The sequence below is a fragment of the Chaetodon trifascialis genome, chromosome 14 (assembly GCF_039877785.1).
Source record: "Chaetodon trifascialis isolate fChaTrf1 chromosome 14, fChaTrf1.hap1, whole genome shotgun sequence".
Taxonomy (NCBI): domain Eukaryota; kingdom Metazoa; phylum Chordata; class Actinopteri; order Chaetodontiformes; family Chaetodontidae; genus Chaetodon; species Chaetodon trifascialis.
The window spans coordinates 2,750,001-2,773,206 of record NC_092069.1 but is presented as its reverse complement, the minus strand read 5'-3'; the positions used below and the strand labels follow the sequence as shown (position 1 = coordinate 2,773,206).

The window sequence follows — 23,206 nt, the reverse complement described above, 5'->3', positions numbered from 1 at the left end:
ACAAGTTGACATTGATAATGACAGCCTTAGTACTGCGTTTATCTCAGTATTAGACTCAGTTGGCTTCCATCAGCATGTACATTAACCTACTCATTGTTTAAACCACACCCTCGACCTTGTTCTGACATATGGCATTGAAATTGAACACTTAATAGTCTCCTCACAGTCTCCTCTCCTCCTCTTTTATCAGACCATCATTTAATAACGTTTGAATTCATATTACCAGACTACCAGCCTATAGCGCTACACTATTAAAGGAAAATAAGAACAATCCCAGATTTCTCTTCAGCACTGAAGCCAGGCTGACTGAGAGCCATAATTCTGTTGAACCATGTATTCCTTTAGCTCTGAACAGTAAAGACTTCATGAGCTTCTTTAATGATAAACTTCTAACTAGCAGAGGTAGAATTCATCACCTCCTGCTGTCAACAGGTACTGATTTATCTTCAAACACAGAAACCATGGATTGTTATTAAACCTGTTAGACCGTTTTTCACCTGTTGACCTTCATCAACTAACAGTTTCAACATCAAAATCTGTATAAATCTGTATACATCAACCTGTATTCTAGACCCCACCCCAACTAAGCTTCTTAGAGAAGTTTTACCCTTGACTGGCTCTTCATTATTAGACATGATCAATCTGTCTTTATCAACAGGCTGCTTACCACAATCCTTTAAAGTAACTGTAATAAAACCTCTACTTAAAAAGCCTACTCTTGATCCAGGGGTTTTAGCCAACTATAGACCGATATCCAACCTCCCCTTTCTCTCAGAAATTCTTGAGAAAGCAGTTGCTAATCAGCTGTGTGACTTTCAACGCAGCAATAGTTTATCTGAGGATTTCCTGTCAGGATTCAGAGTGCACAGAGACAGCATTGGTTAAAGTTACAAATGACCTTCTAATTGCATCAGACAAAAGACTTGTCTCTGTACTAGTCTTAATAGATCTTAGTGCTGCATTCAACATTATTGACCATGGTATCTTTTGCAGAAACTGGAACAGTTTATTGGCATTGAGGGAACTGCACTAAGCTGGTTTAAATCCTACTTTTCAGATCTCCCTCAGTTTGTAAACTTTAACGATGGCTACAGTCAGCTACGGAGTTCCGCAGAGTTCTGTGCTTGGACCAGTTCTCTTTACCTTATATGTGCTTCCTTTAGGGAACATTATTAGGAAGCACTCAGTAAATTTTCATTGCTATGCAGATGATACCCAGCTATATTTATCAATGAAACCAGAAGAAACCAACCAGTTAACTAGACTTCAAGTGTGTCTTCAGGACATAAAGACCAAGATGACCTGCAATTTTCTGTTGCAAAACTCGGGCAAAACAACTTATAGTACTAGGCCCTAAACACCTTAGAAATTGAGTTTCTGATGATATAGCAGTCATGGATTGCATTGCGCTGGCCTCCAGCACCCCTGTAAAGAATCTGGGAGACATCTTTGATCAGGACATGTCTTTTCACTTCCATGTAAAACAAATTTCTAGGACTGCCTTTTTTCACCTATGTAACATTGTAAAAATGAGGCACATCCTGACTCAAAATGATGCAGAAAAACTAGCCCATGCTTTCGTAACTTGCAGGTTGGATTATTGCAATTCCTTACTATCAGGCTGCCCAAATTTGTTGCTGAATATTCTCCAGTTGCTCTAGAACCCTGCAGCATGTGTTTTGACAAAAACGAGGAAGAGAGATCATATTTATTTAAAATACTCCTCCTTACTTTCAAAGCCATAAATGGTAAGGCACCATCTTATCTTAAAGAGCTCACAGTACCTTATTACCCCAATAGAACACTGTGTTCCCAGAATGCAGGCTTACGTATGGTTCCTAAAGTCTTCAAAAGCAGAACCGGAGCCAGAGCATTTAGCTATCAAGCGTCTCTCCTGTGGAACCATCTTCCAGTCTTTGTCTGGGAGGCAGACACTGTCTCTGCATTTAAGAGTAGGTTTAAAACTTTCCTTTTTGATAAATGCTATAGTTAGGGCTGGCTCAGGCTTGCCCTGGACCAGCCCCTAGTTATGCTGCTATAGGATTAGAATGTCTGGAGATCTCCACAGATATACCGAACTCCTCTGTTCTTCTCTCCCTCTCCGTCTGCACACTTTCATCTCTCTCTCGCTCTCTCTCTCTCACACCAAGCCAGTCGAGGCAGATGGCCGCCCACCCAGAGCCTGGTTCAGCTTGAGGTTTCTGCCTATTAAAAGGAAGCTTTTTCTCGCCACTGTCGATAAAAGAGCTTGGTCTGTACCAGCTCTATATGGAAAGTGTCCTGAGACAACTTCTGTTGTGATTTGGCACTATACAAATAAAATTGAAGTGAATCATAAAAAAAATTATGGAAGCAGTACACTGTTCAGCCTGATGAGAACAAAAGAAAGCTTTTGGTGTACTTTATTTTTTAAAGTTAGTTGTTGTACTTTATTACCTACTTTATTACCTACTCATTACTTATTAACTAGTCTGTGAGTCTGTGATGGCGAGTACTCTCCTGTTTGCTGTTGTGTGCTGGGGCAGCAGGTTGAGGGCTACAGATGGCAACAGGCTCAAGAAACTGATTCCCGAAAGCAGTGATGTTGTGGGGATGAAGCTGGACTCTCTGGAGGCAGTGTCAGAGAGGAGGACGCTGTTCAAGTTAAGTGTCATTGTGGACAATGAATCCCACCCACTCTATGACTTGCTTTAGTCAGTAGCTGCATTAGTGAATTACTTCATAATTATAATAATCCCATCAACATGTGCAATGTTGTGCATGTTAATTCAACTGGGCTGTGCAATAATTCAATTTTGAAAAACTACGGTGGATATATACATTACCGATATTGCATATTTATACTGCATTGTTGTACTAGGAGTATTATTATTATTACTACTACATATTGATAATACTATTAATACTATATATATTACTATATATTATTATTAGTAGTATTCTTATAATTATTATTATAGTATTTGTATTTGCATAGAAGTATTCTAGCACAACAAACCGAGTGTACAGTCAGCTAATGAATCATAAAAAAAATTATGGAAGCAGTACACTGTTCAGCCTGATGAGAACAAAAGAAAGCTTTTGGTGTACTTTATTTTTTAAAGTTAGTTGTTGTACTTTATTACCTACTCATTACTTATTAACTATTAATGTGTTTAAGAATAATATTAAATGCAATTTTAAATTTTTGCTATTGAAGGAAATCAGTACATTTGACAACAACTTCGTAACAATTTCTCCGTAAAGGTTTGTATTGTATATGATGAAGTATTGAATATTTTTTTTTAATTCTATTATCAATGCTTTTAAAGCTTTTGGTTTACTCCTTTAAAAGTTTAAAGCAATTCTAGCATTGAAGTACTTTAAAAGCCTTCAAATTAAAAGTAAAATTCTTAATTTACTTCAAAGTGGTGGTTTTACAGTAAAGGGTTATTTAAATTTTATTAAAGCTAGTACACTTAACAGTTTCATCAATTTCGCCAACACAACTGACCTGATCGTCCATCTCTCTGGATATCCACATGATACCAGGCACCATCATTGACCTTTGTCTGAGTTGCCTTCACCTTAATGGTCCCTGAGCCCATATCCAACAGCAGGTACAGGCTGCCATCCAGCAGCTCTACGGCAAAGAAATCCACCTGGACCAGGGCAAAACAAAAACAAGTCAAGAGAGATTAACTTTCAGTCGAAGTCTTTTTTCAGAAAAAAAAGGAGTGCAGGATAAAGTTCTTCATTTGATTATTATTTTATTACAGTAAAGTTGCATGGATAGTGCTGTAATTGTCAAAAAAAAAAATCACAAAAACTGAGACCTGAAAAAACAATTGGTAAATTATTTGAAACATTCCAAGACCAACCTATAATTAGTATTCAAGTGTCACTGAACTTAACAACAGCTGAAAATTTTGTTTTTGGTAACCCCGAGGGCTAGGTTGCACCAGCTGGTCTTTACTAAGTCTGGTCCTAAATGCTTTGTCAGTGATTAATAAGACCAGTCTTTACAATAGACTACACCCAGTCTTAGCAATATGGCTATTGCCTAGCAGCGTGCTAGGATATATTGGTACCAATCTCCCTCTGTCCTGCTAATTTCTAGCTAATCATTTCCGATTTGTAGAAATATTATGGAGAGTCGAAGAAAAAGGAAAGGCAATTTTTTACTGAAATTGAAATAAAGAAAGCAAAGGAGCTGTACAGCCAGCACAAGGCTATCCTGACTGCCAAGCGGTCCAACATGATAACAACGGAGAAGAAACAGTCCACTTAAAGAAAAATAATGGAGGCCATGAATTTGTTCTGCCTCTGGCAGCATTCAAGGGAAAAGTGGAGAGATCGCCTGAGCAAGACAAAGAAATAAAATCCTTTGAAGAAAATACACCATGTCCTTGCCAGAAAACATCAGTATACAATGACTGTTGATGTTTTTGGTGAGAATAATAATAATTAATAATGGACCACAACCTAATAAAGGTGGTTAAGATGTTAGGAAACAGACAGACAGATGTGTCTGAACTCATTAGGCTTTAACAGTGTACAGTCATCCACCAATGTCCTTGTGCACCGCAGGGAGCATAGGGTACACATTTTCATCTTGCACCAGCTGATGGTGTTGCTTGTGGGGAAGTCGAAGCCATCTCTACTTCCTGAGAAGGCAGAGGTTCTTCAACATCTGCCGACAAAGTTGAGGATGTTTTATGAGTCTGTGATGGCGAGTACTCTCCGTTTTCTGTTGTGTGCTGGGGCAGCAGGTTGAGGGCTACAGACAGCAACAGGCTCAAGAAACTGATTCCCGAAAGCAGTGACGTTGTGGGGATGAAGCTGGACTCTCTGGAGGCAGTGTCAGAGAGGAGGACGCTGTTCAAGTTAAGTGTCATTGTGGACAATGAATCCCACCCACTCTATGACTTGCTTTAGTCAGTAGCTGCATTAGTGAATTACTTCGTAATTATAATAATCCCATCAACATGTGCAATGTTGTGCATGTTAATTCAACTGGGCTGTGCAATAATTCAATTTTGAAAAACTACGGTGGATATATACATTACCAATATTGCATATTTATACTGCATTGTTGTACTAGGAGTATTATTATTATTACTACTACATTTGATAATACTATTAATACTATATATATTACTATATATTATTAGTAGTAGTATTCTTATAATTATTATTATAGTATTTGTATTTGCATAGAAGTATTCTAGTATTCTATTATTCTTGTTACTTAATGTAGAATGTTGCACAACATATATATTTCTATAAAGGTGGATTTATTGTAGCATAAAACACATATTTTACTTATTGCATTTACATAGCTCATATTGTTTATTATTAACGGCTGATTTATATTGGACATATTTTTACATATTCTCTAAGATATTTCTTATTTCCTATTTCTATTCTTTATTACTTTTTCTACAGTGGGAGCAAGTGCAACTGACACATTTGCCCCTCAGGGATCAATAACGTATTCTGATTCTCATTCTGATTCTACTCAGTCCTTAGAGTGATTATCTGTCCAGTCTGTTCCTGTCATCAGCCAGCATTTCAGAAGTTAGCGACTGTCACCAAGGAGCAACCTGGTGATTCTTCCACCCTCAAAGTCCTGGTATAACACACTCTCCTGGAGGATGTGTGTGTCATGAGTAGATCCAGGCCATCTTACCACCAAATTAAAGATGTTATAATTGGCACCACAAGCAGTCTGAACACTGAACAGTGTTCCTTGAGGTTGTTCAGATCATTGTTTCATCATTGCCTACTCTGTTTCAGTGAGAGGATGAGCATGGGGGGCTCTGTGCCAGTGACAAGTGGTGGACTCGTGGACACCAGTCTCCAACAATGTTTTGAAATGCACCATTTGCATAAAAGCAAAGTGCTATATGCAGCAGCAGTGCCGATGACAAAGTCTGGTCAGAGCTCTTCAATAAGTTCAAATACCTGTCATGCACAGAATAGAAACCTCTCATTCAGCTGTCCAATGGATTGTTTCTGTCCCTAATAACTTCATCTAAAAGCTAACACATGAAAAGAATCATTGCATCAGTGTGAAGTTGTTACTATAGAAACAGGCTTGATTTTGATTTTACACCTGCTCATGTCAAGGCATAAGATTTGTGCCCAGCAAGAAAAAGGCTTCGGCCTAGATCAGGAGTGTTTTTTCCTATCAAGAGCCATTTTACTTCTTACTGGTGTCACTGGTGATTGGGCAGCTCATTATGCATATGGAGGGGACAGGGTGGCCTTGGCCCCCATACCACATACCGAATTACCATCCTAAATTATTTAACACATATCACACTAATCTCTACAATCAATGGAACTGCTTTTCTAGTGAGCAGTCTGATATCAGGTGGTAGTGATGATGATGCTACTAGTTGTTGAATTCCAAATTTGGGTCAGTAAGTCTTGAGTGGAACTGAGTCTTTGCATGAGACATTTTTGAACAACTGCTTACAATAGGTCCTTCCTTTGTATCTCAGTTATTTCAGGTTGTAGGTTGTAGGTTGCCAGGCACATCAATTGGTCCTACATTAAATTGCGGAGCAAACATGATCAGTACCTTTGGTTCACTTTTCTTGCTAAATGCATATGTCAGATGTCAAAGCAGGCTTTTGTTCTTGCAGAGTAGGAAAATGCAATGTTCCTCCTTTCCAGTTGCACTTCCCACAGCCTTAATTTTGTTTCAAATGAGTTCATATTTGAAAGCAGAGAAGAGAAGCTTGTTGGAGCCAGAGGTTCAGCTCTGAGAGGTACTGACCTGCACTGTGAAGGCCAAGTCACTTGTTATCACTGAGTTTCCATGACAGGTTTTCCCCTCATCTTGATAAACTATTTGACACAAACTGACACTGTTGAACACTTTACTTTGGTGAAAACAGCTCCATAGCAGCAACAAGCGTCTCCACAAATCTTCCTTCTGAATGATGTTTCAGCTTCTTAGCTATTAGCTTGCTCATTACAAAACATTGTAATGTTCCAGAATGTGCCTCTGACAAAAAGTAACTGCTTTTTCATGTTTCTAAATTGCAACTGAGACTGAGAAGCTAAACTTTTGGGGCCGTTTAGCTTCTCAGTCAGTGATATAACAATACACCACAACATCACTGTTAGGTGTGTTCATAGATGCAACAGATGACACTTCTGACCACACTCAACGACCTAAGAGGTGACACAGACTTTAAATTTTCAATAAGGGATCAGCAAATCAATGCTGATGTAAAATTACAGGTGTAGTTACACAAGTTAGACCTGAAGGGGTCAAGAGTGCATTAACAAGATGGGTATAAGAGAAAAACACTTTTTAAAATAAAAAATACTACACAAGGTGGGTTACCTTTGACCAAATAGTTTCAGATATTATTAAGATGGTATTTCTTAAAACAGAGTGGAAATTACCAAGTGATCTTAGACATTATGGACTGACCTTGGTGTTCTTCTGGCTGCGGGCAGTGTCTTTGCGCTCTTGGGGTTTGCCATGGGTGAAGAGAATGAGGCCATTGGGCTCTGTCGTGCGAAAATCAAAAGAAATGGACCCCATTCGTTTGGTGTTCCACTTGGGGAGGCTGATGAAGGCCTCAGGAGTCTCGAAAGAAATGGGGTCCAGGGTGGCTACATTCTCACACTTGTAGGAGACCTCACCCTGGATTTTCATCTTTGGGTCCACAATTCGTGCCAAGCGGGACAACTCAAGACGGATGTCATTGTTCTTATACACCACCTGTGATAGGACAAGGAAGGCATTATAAATATTTTTCCATATAGGTATTGTCAAAGATGGATATAGTTACTCGACACTCAGCCAAGTAACTCTGGTAACGCTTAAAATTACTGGAAAGATTTTTTTTTTCTTTTTCATGAAACAAATACATCAAAATAGTGAGAAAATGATCAGATTTAAGATGAATCCAATGTCCGTCCGTGGACATGAACTTTTATTCAAGCTCATATACAATCCTGTCTATGGAGACAAAGGAATCAAGCTTCAAAGGAACCGCTCACCTCAAAGACAATGTGAACATCATCATGCTGTCTCCCCAAATGGATTAACAGTGCTTTACGCCAAAGATTAATACTTGACAACAACCACTTCTAAGGTATTATCAGACTCCGATGAAGTAAAGAAGTAGTAAAAATAAAAGCATTTCAGCTGTTGTGGAAATTAGCTACAGATGTAGCGGCCTTGAAATTCCCCTAATCTCGTGCTGGGGCCCTGGCGGGTCCGTGACCGGTCCCTGCTCTGCAGTAGGAGGGTTCGTGACTGTAATGAGATCCCCCGCGATGACGTCATCGGTGCAGGGCCAACTTGTAACGCCCCTAAGCTCCATTTGTGGAAACTACCTGCACTCGCTCATCATCCATTTGCGGAAACTACCTGCACTCGCTCAATCAGTCCACCAGGAGGAGCAGTCATTATAATTGGTTACCGTGTCAGCTTTGCTGAGTCGTTCATTAGATCTGCACATAGCCTCCACTGCTGTAAGAAAAACTGCTTGTCTAGTAGAGCACCCTGTGCAGTTTTTTGAATATAATTATGCTTAATTATCCACATTATTGTAGTGCTCGTTCACAAACTTCTTGGATCTGCTCATCTGCCCATCCTGCCTTTTCCTCCACATCTCTCTCCACCTTTGGGGAGGCTCCCAGCGCATCTCCGCGTGCCGAGTGATTTGTGCCCAGAAAATTAATCATGAATAACAGAAGTTGTGCGTCGCGTTTTTCTAGCATTCTGAACTGCTAAACAGTTAAATGTTTAATACTCTGCCTGATTCGCGGAGCCACTCTGCTTTTCAGTTGGTGGGTTTCCTGTTTGATGCGGCGACCAGCAATACGCAGAGTCCTGTATGTGTGTGTACAGTATATTACTGGACAGAAATCATTTACAGTGCGCTGAAGAGGGAGGGACGGGAGGATGAAATGCCAATTTCAGCCTGTGATCTGTTAATGTCTGACTGAACAGCCTCACGGAAGTGATATTTTACAGTTCTACATATTTTAATCTAACGAAATTCGTTAAAACAAATCACTTGGTGCTTTCAAAGTCATGTCATTGAGCTGAAAGGTTCCAGATTTCGTTCGCCTTCACAGGCGGCTGCGGAGCGCAGCAGACGGCTCGCACTGCGATGTTCAACATCATAGGCTTAATATACTGTAGTTAATTATCACTGATCTTTTTCATCACTCTGTGTGACTGTCTGTGTCCTCCTCTCTGTGTCTCTGTCTCTTTTTTCAGACTGTTCACGCGATGAATATAAACAGTAACTATTAAAAAAAGTTATGGTCGCGGGTAAACATAGTACTCAGAAGCACAGCAAGAATGCATTTTTTTACGTCAGGCGTTGTGCACGCGTGTTTGATATTAATATTGTGCCACTGCACCTCAAATAAATGTTTTTTTGGGAAACGGAAATGTTCAACATGACTTCATCATGTTAGACCAGGCAGACAGGTTCTTACTACAACATCAACTCTCCCTCCGCAGCCAGCGAGCCTCATCATCATGAATAATCCTAATGGGCCAATCAGACCCATGAAAAAAAACAATGTTGTGGGGCATAAAGGGCCAATTGGCCGATGTAGATGGGCCAATCTACTTGTTTTTATTGGCCAATCAGTTAACACACACACATGAAAACGGCCAATAAACAGTGAAATCAGTATCATGAGTATTTCTCAGATGATGATTTCTGTATCTATCTAATCCGTGGCATGCAATATTTCACCCCGATTTTGGATAAAGTATAAATCCAATTCTTTCATTGTTTCATATTTTGAAGTATTTCCACACAACGCTGGTGGCAGACAGCATGTTATGCACGTAAATAAATAAATATAAAGGCGACTAGTAAATTGACATTAGACATTGAAAAGTTTGTGATCCTTCTCTAGGCTGTGATATTTTGTTGATTTTTCATAATTTCCGGAGTAAAAAATGCATTCTTGATGTGCTTCTGAGTACAAAGAAGATGCACATGATTTAAAAGGCTTCACACTTAGACATCAGAAGCAAACACAGTTTTGCATCACAGAAGTTTACATTTCAGCTGTCGTAGCCAAATCTCTTGTTAATTTATTAAGCTCTTCCGCACAGTGTGACATCTATTTTAATTATTAGAGAGCTGCTCTAATGGCCACTGATAGACAGTCCATCCTATTCTCTAAACTGTTGGTGGTTTGTGAACTTCACTGCATTTGTGCATTTGAAGCGATTAACTCCCGGCACATTTCAGAGCTGAGTAAACCTGTAGTTTCACTGACACATCGCGCATCATCACCACGGGCGTCATGATGTTCTCCTGTCTGTCACTCTGTCAGGCATGTGTAGTGTCGAGCCGGCCGCGTTGTTGGCTGAAAAGTCATTATTTGCATTACAGTGTATCCTTTGTTCTAACTCAATGGATGGTCGCCAGCCAAACAGGCTCCCAGCCCCCACTGTCCCACAGACTAGCTATGGCCAGTAAAATAGGTGGAGGGCTGAGGGGAGCGCGTACCTCCAGTAATTAAAAATCAATTTGTTCCACAGATATTAATATTGTGTCGCTGGCTACTTTATAGACTTCACAAAATTTTTCCATTACACTTAATTACATTTATGGATAAGCCAACTTTCCCACCTCCCTCATGCATCAAAATGTATCTTATCAGTCCGACCAGGAAATCTTGCGATCGCAAAAATTAGCGCATATTCAACCAATACTAATATGACTGTCTACTGGCCGCTTCCTGGTCTATTTTTGCCGAGAGCTGCGCGCCTGTTGCGGAAAACATAGGCGAGCCCTGGAATCTCCAGATGACGCGCTCTGCTCCTGCAGCTCTGTCTCTGTTCCAGCGCATGTAAAGTAAAATTAGGTCATCATTTTTGTTGATAATTATCAAAAGCAAACTCTATGTTAACAGATGGAGCCTGTTCATTTTTGGAGTCACAGGCTGTTTTGTAAAGCTACATCACTTTTATGACTCAGGAATGATTTTGTAACTTTTTTTTTTCGAAGTTATGTTTTGGGCTTTTTGGCCTTTAGTGTATAGGACAGCTGAGGAGCAGCCATAAAGGTGGTTCAAGAGAGGGAAGATGACGTGCAGCAGGGGGCTGACGGAGGGAATCGAACCCATAGCCGCTGCAGAGAGCTTCTTACATGGGGCGGACGCTCTACCAACTGTGCCAAATCCCCGCCCCCTGATTACGTTACTTTGAGCTGATACTTCTCATTATCAAGTTAAAACATTTTTTTTTTTTTTTAGGATGAGAACTGAATCTTTTCGACTGTTCCTGTAATGTGAAGTATGCTTATTATCATATAGGAAGTGATTATATACAACTTTTTTACATGAGTTTGTTTTTTTTGATCGCAACAATCACAAAAAAAATTCATACAGTATATTGTAAGAGAAAAACTTAGGAATTTCCTGTTTGCAAATCGAAAATATGCATTAAAACAGGCTGATGGAAACACACATTTATGACTTTTTTAAGACTTTGTGCGAGAAATATTTTTCTAAGTTGATTTATATAATCAAGGTAAAATAGTTGAGTAACTGTGACTGCCTAACTACAAATAAGCCTAAAGCAGATGAATGTAGTGGAGTAAAAATCTTTGCCATCCAGCTCCCGGCTGGGAGCTGGATGGCCTCTGGCTGGGAGGGGAATTTCGAGGCTGCTGCATCTGTATAGTAGTCTCTCATTTTATTCTGCTACTCAGTGATGGCCCTGCACAGTATTATTACCATTGTACCAGCAGGGGCGTCGTTTGCATTTTAATTCTCAGGCAAGTCCAAACTATTCCACAAAGACTGCATCCTTTTGATTGGTTGGAGGAAGAACCTGCAGCCACACGGCCCTTTGTGGAATAGTTTGGACATGCCTGCCCTAGAGTTTTCAGTTCGGCACAAAGATAGTAATGGGCCCGGACAGCACTGGCCCACCCAGCCAACTTTGATCAAAATACATTTTGTAACAACAAATATATATAGGAAAGGAAATTGAAAAGCAATTTGTTTTTATGGTTCTGAAACTGTCCTTTTTTGACTGGTTTTTCAGGCAATGCAAAGTTAATGGTACAGCAATGGCTAAACAAATTCCTTATTAATGTGTTGACGAAGATACACCACTGACTCTTACATGGGGCTACTCAGTCCAGTTCTTCAGACTCTCCCAGGCAACCTGATGCAGGTTCACTCTGTGATCTATTTGCAATTGATTAATCACCTTCACAGCCATATTTGAAAATATATCCCAGCACAGCCAAGAATATAAAATCAAGGTGCTCCTTGTCAAAGTGGTATGGACAGTTTTCTTGGTTGGAATAAAGTATAAATAGGGATACAGTTTTGATTTGGCTTATTATCAATTTTTTAGCAAAATTTTATTATTTTTGGATTAGACTGCAAAGTGCATATTTGTCTTTATAGTGGTAAAAAGGCTTATTAAAATCTACTGGAAAATTAAAAAAAAAAAAAAAAAACAATCACTAAGACATTGCAGAGTTAATCCAAAAACCATCATCAGTTGCAAAGTGACACTAAGTAACTCTGTCAAGAAATACACATGATTTGCATATGACTTGAGATGCAAAAGTCACATGACTATTATTGATAATAGTTGATAATATTATTCTTCCATGGACACTTGGTTTCACCTCATCTTTCATCTTGGTTTCACCTCATCTTTCATCTAAAACAGTTAATGCAGCCTAAAACAACACTGTGAGACAGTGTTGTGAACAGTAAAATTAAACAATGAGCTGAAACTCACTATACAGCTCCGTAAATTGGAGGGGAACCAAAGACGCAGGTGATAATTCTCCGTAGGTTCATGCAGCCTCTTCCACAATGTCACGTTGTTGATAGATTGTTTTAAAAATATCGGCCACAGCTGCTGTTAGTGATAATACTCAATAACAAAAGTAGAAATTGTAAAATAAAATGTAGAAACTGAAAAATACACATTCTAGGATAAGCACAAGATGGGTATACAAAGCTTGGTAAGACAGACTATTGAAACTGTTTGACCCTCTACTCTTTATTGTTGCCTCAACAAACACAAAATCAGACTGAGAATTGACTCTCTGTAAGCTGACATGGTATGTTCTGCCTAACTGAATGATGGCTCAACAAAAAAGCTAGACACAAACACACCCTTGTGTGTGGTGTTGCGCCCAGCCTAGGGGTGCACAGACACAACACGAAAAGAGCCCCCATCTTCCCCAAGTCCCAAGTAGCCACAGATCCAGAGCAAAAGTTTCATAAGGGATTACTATATTTATTTACAAAAGAAAATGAATGAACAAAATGTTCAAGGCAATAATGGCTTCAGAGTGGACCAAGGCCAACAAACAAAACAATTCTAACTGGGGAGGATATAACTTACCTAGTAATACAAAGGAACCAAAAGACATAAGACTTACCTCCCTAACTAAGCAAAAACAGGAGAGAAGAATAGGTTTAACAAAACTGGCAGTCCACCCCTACTAAAAGAACATCACTAGAATCACTAGCAAGTGTGGCCAGTTGGGAAAAGAGGGAGATGAGGAATGCCTGCCGCTGTCCAGCTGCCAACTGCCATGTTGGAACCTTTTATAGCAGGTACCCTCCGGAAAACAGCCAATCCGCCAGCCAGGACCAAAAACAATTAACCAATCACCTCTCAGCAATGACACACTCCAATCTGCATAAGGAATACTACATAAACACAGACAAGGAAACACAGAGCACACAAAAACTAACAGAACTTATGACTGCAGTTGTAACAGTGGCCTTCTTCGGTTAATTTAGGAGGTTGACATCAGGCACTGGCACAAGATCTGTCTACCACAAAGTAGCAAACACACACACACACACACACACACACACACACACACACACACACACACACACACACACACACACACACACACACACACACACACACACACAATTTCATAATCAGGAACAGCCATTTCTTCAACATAACCACACTCACTGCCTCCCAGGAGCCACAGACCTTGTCATCCTGGATAAACTCCCCAGTGCTCCTGCGCTCCCTTCCGTAGTCTACCATTCAAGTGATTGTCCAGGGGGGGATAAATGATGCAGCTCATCAGCAGTCTGAACTGACCAAAAAGGACTCTGATGTCCTTTTTACATTTTCACGTACTTGTGGAAAGTGTGTTTTAATTTCTGAGAATCCTCAGCCTCCATAGTTGACTCCAGTCTGCCTGCAGAGCTCACAATATAGGTTTTACTGACAAATACATTTTTTTCAGATTGTTTCTCCCTCTTCAGGTCTGACGGATTCAACCGCAACTGGGAAACTGCATGCTAGTGGCTATCTTGCAGCATTCTGTACAGTGACTGTTTACATCTAACACTCTTGCCCCAGAACCTCCTTCTCCACTTACAGTGGCACCACAGAGTACAGTTCTCCCTGCTATCTCCCCCCATCAAACTCATTTGTCATTAAACCTTTCATCTGGAATGTTCCACAAACAGACCATGATAAGAGCCTCCCATCAACATGGCATATCTATAGGTGGATTATAGCTGCGTCTCCTGCCATGGCCCCACCCGACATCCATTGCAACTGCTACTACTATTAGTCATACTTCCATTACTATTCCATCCATAGTTCTGTATTACGTACACATACTATCTGTTCTCAACACGTACATATATCACACACATAAATATAACATATTTGCATATACTATGTTATATATACTACATATAGTTAAGAGTCTATTATTAGAACTGTCACTGTCACTGTGGTTGCATTTTTGTCTGTCCCTCTCTGTCGCTCTCTCTCTGTCTGTCTTTGTGTGTCTCTTTCTCTCTGTCTGTCTCTCCCTCTCCCTCTCTGTCTCTCTCTCTCTCTCTCTCTCTCTCTCTTTCTCTCTGTCTGTCTCTCTCTCGCTCTAACCCTACCATTTGAGGCAGTTGGCCACCCACCCAGAGCCTGGTATTACTGGCCCAGTCAAAGTCCAGTCCTCGAGAATCTGTGGCAAGATCTGAAAACTGCCGTTCACAAATGCTCTGCCGTCTAATCTGACTGAGTTTGAGTTGTTTTGCAAGGAAGAATGGGCAAAAATTTCAGTCTCTAGATGTGCAAAGCTGGTAGAGACATACCCCATAAAACTTGCAGTTGTAATTGCTACAAAGTATTAACAGGGGGGCTGAATACTTTTGCACACTGTACTTTTCAGTTTTCTATTTAAAAAAAAATTAAAATCATGTACAATTGTACATTCACACACATTCACACACTTCACAATTGTGTGCCACATTGTGTTGGTCTTTCACATAAAATTCCAACAAAATATATTTATGTTTGTGGCCGTAACGTGACAAAATGTGGAAAAGTTCAAAATAAATCTAAATACCAGTCTTTGTTTAGATATATGGCTTACTGGCCAAATGGTCTTTTATGGGTGTAAGACAGGAACTAGCATCCTTGCTTGTCTAGATTTGGCAATTCCACTTCAAATATGGGATGATGCTGCTGCTCTATCCAATGAAGCATTTTCAATGAAAAAGAATAATATGTTGATGCAAAGTATGAGTCTCCATCCTTTAAACTAACAGCAAAGACAAACCATAGCTCTGTCTGTGTTGCATTCAAACCCAGATACACACATCCTTTACCATAAAGTTGCTTTGTAACAGACACAGTTTGCTGTATGAGTGAGTGTCCTGTCAGTGATGGAAAACAATGAATGAAAAACACTAAGTGGCAAATCTTTTATCGTAGCAGCCCTAAATGCTATCAATAACCATGGGAGGATGGAGTCACAGAGGGGGATGTGTGTGTAAATTGAAATCTGCTCAAGTGGAAAATTGAAGGCCTTTTCTATCTCTAATTCTCTGGGCAGAAAAATACCCTCTGTCTGGCTATATTTTGGGCACATATATACACAAAACAAACACACCCTCTCCTCCATTTCACTTTCTTTTATATTAATGTCTCTGCTCCTGCTCCTTGCCCAGGGTTCTGTCTGAGACTGCAGATATGGTTGAGTGGGTAGATTGAGGGGCCTGGCTGAGATTATCGATAATCCACCATCAGATTTGACAGTAAATCAACTCATCCCTTAAAGTGCTTGGGGATTGGATGGAAAATTGTCTTCTCCTCTTCTCTCCTCTCACTCTCTTTCTTTGTTGCCTTTACTTCTCTTTGTGTTACATCCATCCTCTTCTCACTCTGTCCATCTATCTCATTCCCCCACATCTCCCCAAGAAGCAGCCGTTCCAAAATGAAAGCCTAAATAAAACAACAGACTCTTCAGCAGCAAAGACAGGAAAGTAAAGTTGAATTTCACTTTTCACCAATGGTCACAAGTAATACAGTAACTAGAATTACCACCTTGCAGTTATATGCATCCATCAACCACTCAAGTTACAGTTTACCTCCACGTCTGTCCAGACTGATATAATATATATCGTGAAGACTTTGAAGGATTTTAATAAAAGGTATTAAGTTTATTTCTTGGTGAAATCGAAAGTCTTCAGTGGATTGACATGTATGATTCCAGTGAATAATTTCCAGTGAGAAACATGCCGTCTTCACTTAAAGACTATTTTTATAGATGAGCACAGAGGACTGATATAGAGCTTCTTCGCATGATCAACTGAAGCTCTACATAAGTGAAACCAATGAGCTTGTGGTGGACTACAGTGCTTCAAATATGGATATTGCTGCAAAGAAACTACAAATTCTAAAACATGATGCTTCACACACATCTTCAGCCCAGTTTCAGGGTGGACAAGATTAGTGTCACCAATTCAGTGTCTGGCCAAATGTGAATATGGTCACAATCTCCCCTTCTGTTCCTGAGTTATGCTGTGGGATGATAGCCAGAAAGTCTTTGTACAGAACATTATGATGTCACAGTGATGCTGACCACCAAAATCTAATCAGATCATCCCTGGGTCCAACTGAGCTTTTATGGCAACTTTGAAGAAATTTGCTGAAGTTGTTCCTGACACACAGAATCACAAGAATGTGACATACAGACGGATGAATGGGCAAACAGATGGACAACCAGAAAGCATTATGCCTCAATGCATCAATAATTGCACACTCTAAGGGTTGCTATTTGCTCCCCTGCATGTGAATGAAACTTTGTGTGACACTGTGCAGTTGATGATGCAGTCGACGATGACTTTAATGAGGATTTACACTCAGTGGATCTCCTAACACTACAACTACTACTACAAAATAAAACTCACCAAAACTTTCTTAGTCTTTCCACTGTTCCAACAATCACCATTTCTGGTTTGGTCGAAAAAAAACAAAAAAAAAAAACAACCCTTAATTCACCAAGTCAGATGTAAAAATATTCGGCCACTGACTGCAGTTATTCCACACTGCCTGTCTCCAGTTGCTGCCAGCATTATGACATAATAAGCAACACTTATTCTTCAGCTCAAAAGGAGTGTACTATGCTACTGGGTTAGCTCGCTGAACAAGTCTGTTGCTGAGCAGCCTTCAAGGTCAAATACCCTTTTCTCAAATACCTTCAATGTTATCTGAAGTGAAAAATAATTTGTATAACCACCCAATGATTGAGATGTGCTCCAAAATGAATTCTTCCTTAGCTCATGCTAAACCCTTCCACCAAGTTGAAAATTGCTAGGTAGTTTTTCCGTTATTCTATTCAAACAAATCAACAAGCAAACTGAACTGTAAACCTCCTTGGTGGAGGTAGCAATAATAAAGCAGCAGAAACTTAATAGGGTTCAACCTTATTGATGATGTATATTTATATCTATATATATTTTCTATATTATAACAGTGAGTAACTTGTTTTGTATTGGTTGTGCTTCACACCTGAACCTGCCAAATCTGACCTAAACAGGAATGATAAGAATTTGATGGTGTTTTGTTTAGATTTTAAATTATGCAGTATTGTTACCAAAATCACAGTGGTCCCTTTCATGGGAGATGACCATCAGAATATGCTGTCTGGATATACATACACACACAAAAGTATTTGACATGGTTAGTATACACATTCCCGCCGTCACATGCTTGCTGATAAAAGCAAATGAAGAGCATAAATCATAAATCCTATGAAATGTGTCTTTAGACTGGAAGGGGAAGGGACAGGGAGGTGGAGGTGGGCAGGGAGGGTGTAACTGACAATTTGATAAGTCACTTTCAGGTCTCTGCCACCTCTGAACAATATTAGCAAACGGGCCGTTCAACATGCAAAGGGAGCTTTATCAGCACACTGCAGACGCAGGCTGCAGGTTAACATGAGAATGAAGCATCAGTAGAGACTGATAGCAGGGATACTCAACACACTCCACATCAACACACACACAAAGTATACATACATAAACACACATGCACCCCCCCCCCAACACACACACACACACACACACACACACACATCAGTGTGTGAGAACGGGAAATGTAATGTGAACACAATATGACCCAGACCTTTTTAGATTTTTAGATTGCCAGCCAATATAGCTTCTGATTTTACTGTTACCATCCACTCACAATTTCCACAAGACAACATCAACCTGATTTAGTCCCACACAATTGTAAAACATTGCTTATACTGTTATTTAAAGCACTTGCAGAAAAAGCCAAGGGGTCATTCAAATCATATTGAGATTGTGTTTCCCCTCACCTTAGGAGAACCTACAGGGGCCATTAAAAAAACGTACAAAATTAGAAAGACCCTCTCTAGAGCCACTGTTTGGTTTGTCCGTTCTGGGCTACTGTAGAAACATGCTGGTGCAGCAATGTGCTCCATTAAAGAGGACCCCCTCTCTCTGTATATATAAAGTGCCCACTCTAATGTAAAGAAAACACAACATTTCTTATTTTGATGTGGTTATGCACTGATAAAATGATTGCATTTTTAGATTTCTTGTGAATGAAGGAATTTTTACATGTCCCAAAAGGCAACAATTGTTTTATAAAGTAGCTATTCAGAGTAAATGTGTTTACAAAGAAATCTTTAGTCATGAAGAAATGTATCTGGGAAGTCTAAAAAATGATGATAATGAATGTATCACTAAAATCTTCACTGACAATACATGTTATTTGTTTTCCACTAGAATATCCAATCTTAAAATACCGTGTCTGCTTGAAGTGACTACAAATTTATTCAACATTTTCATGTTGGGTGACACAAACATTTATCTTCCCTTGATTTCTGTCTTGTCCATAAATCTCTGTCTACTGACAATGTATAGACAGAGACTGTGTGTGTGTGTGTGTGTGTGTGTGTGTGTGTGTGTGTGTGTGTGTGTGTGTGTGTGTGTGTGTGTGTGTTTAGCCAACAACAATATGTGAGGACATATTTGAAAAGTGAGGACATTTTGACCAGTCCTCTCCACTTCAAAGCGCTGTTTGAATGTTAAGACTTGGTGTTAGAATTAGGTTTAAGGTTAGGGTTAGAGTATGGATTGGTTTGGCATCACATTTGGTTGTGATGGTTAAGGTCAGGCAAAGAGGTTAGGGAATGCATTATACCAATGAGTGTGGTCACAAGGATAAAAATATGTGCGTGGGTGTGTTGTGTGTGTGTATGTGTTGTGTGCATGTATGCCTGTTCAGAAAGGACTGTCAGCCAGGTCACAGAGATGGATTGACAAAATTCTTAATGCTACACAAGAATACCATTGACTGCGACTGACACTGTGTGTGGATTGGAAGTTTTCCATTCACTCTGGGAACACACACAAGCTCATATTATATGCATATAATACAATGTGATTTAAATTATGCAGGGTTGCAAGCTGGCAATAGTGCCAAACAAACAAAATACAAACATGCTACGTAGCATATCCATATTGATGTAAAACTCATGTAGAAACAATGGCAACGAACACTACTCTTCAAATGTTAATGTTGTAGTATCATCAGCCACATGGTATTGCCATGATACACAGTGAAGTGTTTTGCAAGATCAGAGCTTTTGCACTGTGTGGTTTTGCCCACAGGGTGGCATCATTCTCTTGGCAGAGCACATTATGACCTGGGCTCTTCCTTTTTCAGTCTACTGAAAAATGTGAAGGGATCCCATGACTGTAGCTTATAGTGCTTTTATACACTGACTTGATTAATTACACAAAGATAAGATATAATGTAGTAAGGTGGAAAGGCATGTCAATGAAGTGTGTGTGTGTCTGTGTCCTTGAATGCATATTGCATTACTGTGTTACAAACTAAAAAAATGAAGTTTAGACTTCAACACTGACAGAACATGCGTTATTTGAAGGAAGAATGATGTACATATTGGCAAAGGAGACCATGCACCTTGATAAGTGTTGACACACACTACTCTCATCATGCTAAAGATTGCTTAGGACTGATTATAGGGTTAAGTAAAAAAAAAAAAAAAAAATGAAGAAGAAGCAAGAATAACAGCAGCAGCATTTGAGAATGACGCTGACACAACTGACTCTTGTCTACAACAGTGTGCCTTGTTCAGCACTTTATGGAAAAAGCATAACAACATTTACAAAGAGATTCTGGGGCAATCAGGTGTGAAGGAATTAATTTAAATAATGATAGAAACAACATGGCCAAATGCAGGATAAATGTTAACTTATAAAGAGCTAAACAGTAATATTTTCATCTGACCTACAGTGTATGTGAGTAATATAGACAATAGCATTAGGTTTATCTTCCTCATACAGTCCTCTCAGTGCCACACCTAAAGCCATTTCTGCTGATGTATTGCCATGGTGACAAATAGCTCAGTTGTTTTAATCTTAAAATATGAGGATATCAAAATGTCTGCATTGTTAGCTAAAAGAGAGTGGACACTGGCACTGAGAATCACCAGATGGATACTACGACTCCAGTAAAATTACATTGTTGCTCTTTGTCTGCTGGATGTATAACAGGCAACTGTTTGCTAACACTATAAAAACTTATGATATCATGTCAGGGTTGTATTTACAGGAAAAAAAAAAGAAAAAAGAAAAAAGAAAGAAATTAATTCAGGCTGTTTTAAGTATAGCTATAGTATTATCGGAAACTTCACCTAAAATATCAGAAGCAACTCATTATGAAGCAAAATGACACTTGTTAGTGTTCATTTATTATATTACTGAATTATTTCTACTGACTCATGAGAGCGTACATAGCTTTTCATTGTTGATTGTGGTTAAACTGAAGCTAGATTCAAAAAAATCAAAATCACATTTTAAATAAATGCATTTGATTAAACTCCATCACTACATAACTAAAGGAAAGATTGAAAAATCAGAGATTACCCCTCACTAAAATTCTATTTTGTTAGTGTTCATGAAATTCAGTTGCTTCTGGCTTGATTCTTTTGCTTATTTTGCAGCAAGCAACATGGGGAACTTTTTTAAAAATCATGAAAGAGAAATCAGTAAGAATAATAATAATGATTCTTTTTTGGCTATAACATACAGACACAGACAGAAGCCTCCATATGTGTGGTTGATAGAGGTGTAATGACAATTATAGCAATTATGTGTTATTGTAGGCCATTACGTATTTTGTAGGTTTTGAGATGTAGGCTATTTCTGTAATTGTTGACTTATGAAAGGCATAATAATCATGGGGCAGCCAACCACAGGGGCTACCAAGGGCGACCAGTACTTGGTGCCATGGTAACAAAACATTTATCCATAATGCTACTCTGTGGATGGTGAGGACAAGAGCATTGGCAGCAGGCAAATTAGCCCTAATGGCAGGCAGTGGAGGATAAGAGGCTGCTGGACAGCAGAGAGAGGGAGAGCTGGTGGCTGCTGCAGATTTGTGGGTGGGTGTGTGGGCCTGTAATTAGGAGGTGGGTAAAATGTGTGTGGCTGTATGGGAGAGAAAGTATGATGACAGTATTCAATGATGATGGTGTGTTTGGGACCAGTGTGCATATATGAAAGCAGGTGTATGCTTGTATCATTTGATGCTGTGGAGAATGAAAGGCAGCCAGTGTTTTCAATCTATATATATATTTTTAATAACAATATATTAGACTAAGTAGTGTGTGACAGACCAATATGAATGTGAACAGATACCCTCTGAACATGATTTATCCCACTGTATTAACTCATACAGACCACATGTAAAGCATTCTTTTATAATAGTTTCCTTAACTTAGCTTTTTTTAGTACCTTTTAAGTCCAATTATTTTTTTAACTTATCAGTGCACTATGGACTCTAAACTCATTGAGTCTGCACTGGTCTGTCTACCGATCTTGATATTGTTTACAATCATTCAATTCAATTCAATTCAATTCAATTTTATTTGTATAGCGCCAAATCACAACAGAAGTTGTCTCAGGACACTTTCCATATAGAGCTGGTACAGACCAAGCTCTTTTATCTACAAAGAAACCAACAATTCCCCCATGAGCAAGCACTTGGCGACAGTGGCGAGGAAAAACTTCCTTTTAACAGGCAGAAACCAGAAACCAGAAACCTACATGGCCATGAAGCCTGAGTGCTGCCATGGCCCCATTGTTTACTCAAGGCATTGGCTGATCTGAGAGATGTAAGATCTCTCTCCAATAAGCTGAATGGGCTAACAGTGCTGACTCGACACCAGAGGGAATACTGGTAATGTAGCACTATGCTCTTTATGGAGTCATGGCTTACAACGCTAACTCCAGACATAAACCCCGAGTTACATGGCTGCCAGTTGATATGGGTGGACAGGACGAAGGAGAGCAGTGAGAGGATACATGGTGTAAATCTGGACACATCACTGTTAAAGAACAGCTCTGCAGTCAGGACTTTGAGCTGTTAGCTACTAGCATAAGACCTCATGGCTAACCAAGGGAATTCTTGGATGTTATCGCAGAGCAGAGTATATTCCCCCCTTTCCAAATGATGCAGCTTATGTGGTTAGCCAGGCTGCAGACACAAAACCTGCATGCCATCCGTCTTATTTCTGGTGAATTTAATCATGCCTTTGTCCTGCACTCTGCCCACATTGACTCATGTTACACCAGAGACAGTGACACACTAGATTTATTGTATGCCAACACCAAGGAGGCACCAAGGCATATAACTCATCACCTCTCTCTCCCCTAGAAAGATCTTTTCAAAACCTAGTGCAAACCTCTTAGAGAGCTGTCACTCACACAGTGAAAAGATAGTCCAACAAGGCAAAGGATTCTTTGAAGGGCTGTTTTGATACAACTGTGTGGGAATCACTTTGAGATGCTCATGGGAAGAACAAGTGACAGTCTCACACGATCTATAACAGACTATATTAATTTCTGTGTCGAG

General features: G+C 39.5%; 1 protein-coding gene across 6 annotated transcripts in view; it reads right to left on the bottom strand.

Moving 5' to 3' along the window:
- The window catches only part of nrxn3a (neurexin 3a), a 311,431-nt gene that overhangs the window by 147,300 nt on the left and 140,925 nt on the right, over window positions 1-23,206 (bottom strand). For all 6 annotated transcript variants that reach the window (XR_011603028.1, XM_070978856.1, XM_070978857.1 and 3 more), the window contains 2 exons: window positions 7,433-7,726; window positions 3,494-3,641 (listed from right to left, as the gene is read on the bottom strand). Coding sequence is in view for 5 of the 6 variants with exons in the window: in XM_070978856.1 (XP_070834957.1) it covers window positions 3,494-3,641; window positions 7,433-7,726 (442 nt within the window). In the remaining variant the exon portion in view is untranslated. The remainder of the gene's footprint in view (window positions 1-3,493; window positions 3,642-7,432; window positions 7,727-23,206) is intronic.